Source organism: Entamoeba invadens (genome assembly GCF_000330505.1).
Source record: "Entamoeba invadens IP1 unplaced genomic scaffold scaff_1105074725591, whole genome shotgun sequence".
Taxonomy (NCBI): Eukaryota; Evosea; order Mastigamoebida; family Endamoebidae; genus Entamoeba; species Entamoeba invadens.
The window spans coordinates 86,002-89,796 of NW_004191750.1; the positions used below are offsets into that span (position 1 = coordinate 86,002).

Here is a 3,795-nt window from a genome sequence, read left to right on the forward strand (position 1 = left end):
TTAGACACATAGACTTTACAAAAAATAAACTTATATTAAAAATTTTTAAATACTAATTTGAACAATAATCTAACTTAATAAAACCAAATAATTATTATTTACACTAATAAATATAGAAAGGTGAGTGTACATTTACAAAACCAAAAAAAAATTATATTATGTCTTTATTTACTAAAACAATTGTTTTTTTTTATAAAACTTATAAATAAATTACTTACTAATTTAATTATTAATAATATTTTTATAGTAAAATTAAATAACATATTTATTGAGTTTGATTCTTTGTAATAAAAAAAATCCTGCTCAAAACCTTGAAGTAAATTTTGCATGATGTTTACTTTTAACTTTTATTTTAAATATATTAACCCGTTAAATTACTTTAAAGCTTTATATTATAAACAATTAATGTTGTGTAAGACAAACTTGCTTAAATTTTTCTTTAATTATTCTTACACAATGAACCATCATTATTTAAAGTATTAACAAAGAAATAACACACCACAATAATACCACAGAAAACACAATTTAATATTTCCACGTCATTATTCTTATTAAAAACCTCATAACTTTTTAACACATTCAAAGATGGACGTGACCAAATTCCCCCTCCCGACTGGTTTAAAGAAACAACTTGACATCATTCGAGCAAAAAGAGCGTTTGACCCGGCTGATTGGGTTGAGAAGAAATGCACCATGTTAAACGACTACTTCAAAAAGTGTGGCTTGAAAGGGATTATTTTGAACTGTTCTGGTGGAATTGATTCCTCAGTGACTGCGGCGTTATGTGTGCATGCGTCAAAGATGCCGGAGAGTCCAATTCAAAAAGTTCTCTGCTTAGCTCAGCCGATCCACTCGACTCAAAACATTCAAAACAAGGCCTTCATCATTTGTGAATTTTTGGGTATTGAAATCAAGACAATCGACCAAACAAAAGTCTTTGACGATTTACACGCACTTGTCGAATCCTCTGTTGGGATGAAAGGAAATCAATTTGCTGATGGACAGCTCAGAAGTTACATGAGAACACCAACAGCGTATTACGTCGCTCAGTTAATGAGTGCGGCAAAGATCCCAAGTATCGTTATGGGGACTGGCAATTTCGACGAGGACGGGTACATCCTTTATTACTGCAAAGCCGGCGACGGATTGGTCGACTTAAGTTTGATCTCCGATTTACACAAGAGTGAAGTATATAAAGTCGGCGCTTATCTTAAATTGCCAGAAGTCATATTGGGTGCTGTTCCTTCTGCAGATCTTTGGGTCGGACAAACAGACGAGGACGAGTTAGGCTTTTCTTATCAATTCGTCGAGTTGTTCACAGAGTACCTTTTAATGAAAGAAGAAGACCAGAAAACATTCATTGAAGCTCTTGACAAAGAAGGTAAAGACGAATTTGAAAGATGGGGCGCAATGGCAAGAAGAGTCCATAATAGAAACTCACATAAGAGATTTATACCAAGGACTTTCCCTGTGTATCCACACATGGATGATATCTTGAAGGTTTAAACTTTAACCATTCAATTGAAACACTTTATTAAAATTTTATTATTAAAACAAACTACAATTAATATATTATATTTATATTAATAAATATAATTATGATTATTTGAATTATATCAATAATAAAAATATTAATAATTATATACTATAATATTATAATTAATAATATTGATAAATATATTAATAAATATATACTATAATAATAATTATAATTATAATAAAAAAGTAAATTAGCATCAACAGTGTATTGGGTTCAAGAAATGAATCTTCTTGATTATACCAACAACACCTTTCCGAACATCTAAGTCATCAGAACTGATTAACACTACTAACGTGTCAAAGACTGCGTTGATGACTTTTAAAAATGTGTCTCCCTCCAATGAACTGAGTTGTTCCAACACATATAGAATGATGGGCTTTGAGTTGCACAAGACAAATCCGTTTGTCGAGTAAAATGAAAATATTTGATTTGCACTTTCCTTTAAAAACGTGAAGGCAATGTCCTCGTAACTTTTTAATGCCGCGATGTGCGTTTTGAATATCGCAAAGACAACTTTCTCATAAGACTTTGCAACCGTCTTCATCGGAAGCTTTTCTAATGTCTCAAACAAACTTTTCCACAAATTTCCAAGTTGCTTCAACACAGTCGCGTTGACGTCCATTAAGGAAATCACATCAAAGTACTCGACTAAACCTCTACACGATATCGTACTCATCCCACTTTGCTCTATTCGCCACTTCTTCCATCTCTTCACACACTCTTTCGAGTGTTCGTTGACTTTGTGCTCTTCACAGTAGACGTGTTCTCCACACCCACATTGTGCCATGAAGTGCCTAATAAACTCTCGATGACAAACCTCACAAGAAACAATGTTTGGCTTGTGCTCACAGATATCCTCGTGGAATACACTCGATGAAATCCCTCGCAGAGAGTCCACAACACACTTAAAATACTTCTCTTGCTCTAAATAATACATTTCTGATATCTCTCTGAACTTCTCGTCTTTCACTAAGATGCTGAAAAACACTTTTGTGGACTCCCAGCACACTTCGCTGTTTAATAACACGTTATACCCAAATGACACAACAGGGGGAACTAAGTGGAATGGCAACTCCAACGTCACCTGATACAACAACCGCATTATCTTAGTCATTTTATCCGGCAATTCCGGTGAAAAACAGCAGTAAAGTGTCTTAAAGAAGACAACATCCAAAAGGTTCTTTGGGAGACTTAATAAATGAGTCCGTAATATAAAGAGTGCATCTTCTGCTACAGTGTGATACTTTGAAGTGATACAAAGTACTATACAATTGTATACAGTGATCATATCAGTCATATACAAAAGACTCGTGTCTTCCAGCGAAGTCACTTTCATTGGTATTAGACCAGTCTTTTTTTCAACACGCTCTTCTTCACTTTTTGTTGCTCTTTGGACGGCACTGGGGACTTCCCTCGTGGAAAGACTCTTCTGTAATTTCCGTGTTAAAATTTCCCCTAACATACGACTAATTTCCTTAAGATATCCTTCTCTGTTTTCTTCGCTTCCTTCCATGACCTTTCTGAACTCTTCAATGGTGTTTGTCACGACCACAAAGTTCCGTTCGATTTCAGTCCAGTTCGCCCAAAACACTTTTTTTAAGATCTCAAACCCGGTCTTCCTTGTCATGTTAAATTCGACAGAGAAACGAAGACACTCAAACAAAGTGGTCCACCCACTCTTCATGTTCTCCACAAAACAAGGAAGACTGCTCATGTTTTGGATACACGTCAGTGCAAATTCTTTGACCTTTTCATTCTCATGATCCGACACCGTCCACAAAAATGGTTCAAACGAACTTCTCTGGTTCTTGCTGTTCTCCTCTTTCTTTGTTATAAAGAGGGAGACTATCTGCCTCAAACAGTCCACTGCGCCCATCGAAACGTCTTCGTCCGGATGTAAACAGCACTTTTTAAAGAGTGGTGAGAGGCTCTTCCAAATCGTTTCCCAAACGTCTTCAGCACGGTCTTTGTTACTTGTCGCAGCAACCACAAGAATTTGGAAGACAAATGTCGCAGGGCATTTCCTATCAATTTGTTCTAAAACGACTTGGCTCAACGCTTGAAATAAATGAATAGTAGAGGGAGTCCCAAGTACATTACTCTCAGAGAAGATGGCGTGGATCTCACCAACTTTCACGTCATTGATAAACACACTGGGAGCCTTCTTGTCGTCTTCCAAAACTCTTCCAAAGGCAAAATCGTCTTGGAAGACTCGGGGAAGGACTCTTTGTGTCACAACATACGCGTTGTCGCCA

General features: G+C 35.9%; 2 protein-coding genes across 2 annotated transcripts; one reads left to right on the plus strand and one right to left on the minus strand.

The window, feature by feature from the left end:
- Positions 1-585: 585 nt before the first annotated feature.
- Positions 586-1,506, plus strand: EIN_167950 (NH3-dependent NAD+ synthetase, putative; the record flags this gene model as incomplete). Its single annotated transcript, XM_004183748.1, has 1 exon — positions 586-1,506. One exon carries the CDS (start codon positions 586-588, stop codon positions 1,504-1,506), a length of 921 nt encoding a protein of 306 aa, XP_004183796.1.
- Positions 1,507-1,736: 230 nt separating this feature from the next.
- EIN_167960 (HEAT repeat containing protein) lies at positions 1,737-3,795 on the minus strand (the record flags this gene model as incomplete). Its single annotated transcript, XM_004183749.1, has 2 exons — positions 1,737-3,701; positions 3,784-3,795. Coding segments are annotated over 2 exons (1,977 nt in total), but the record flags the coding sequence as incomplete, so codon positions are not given.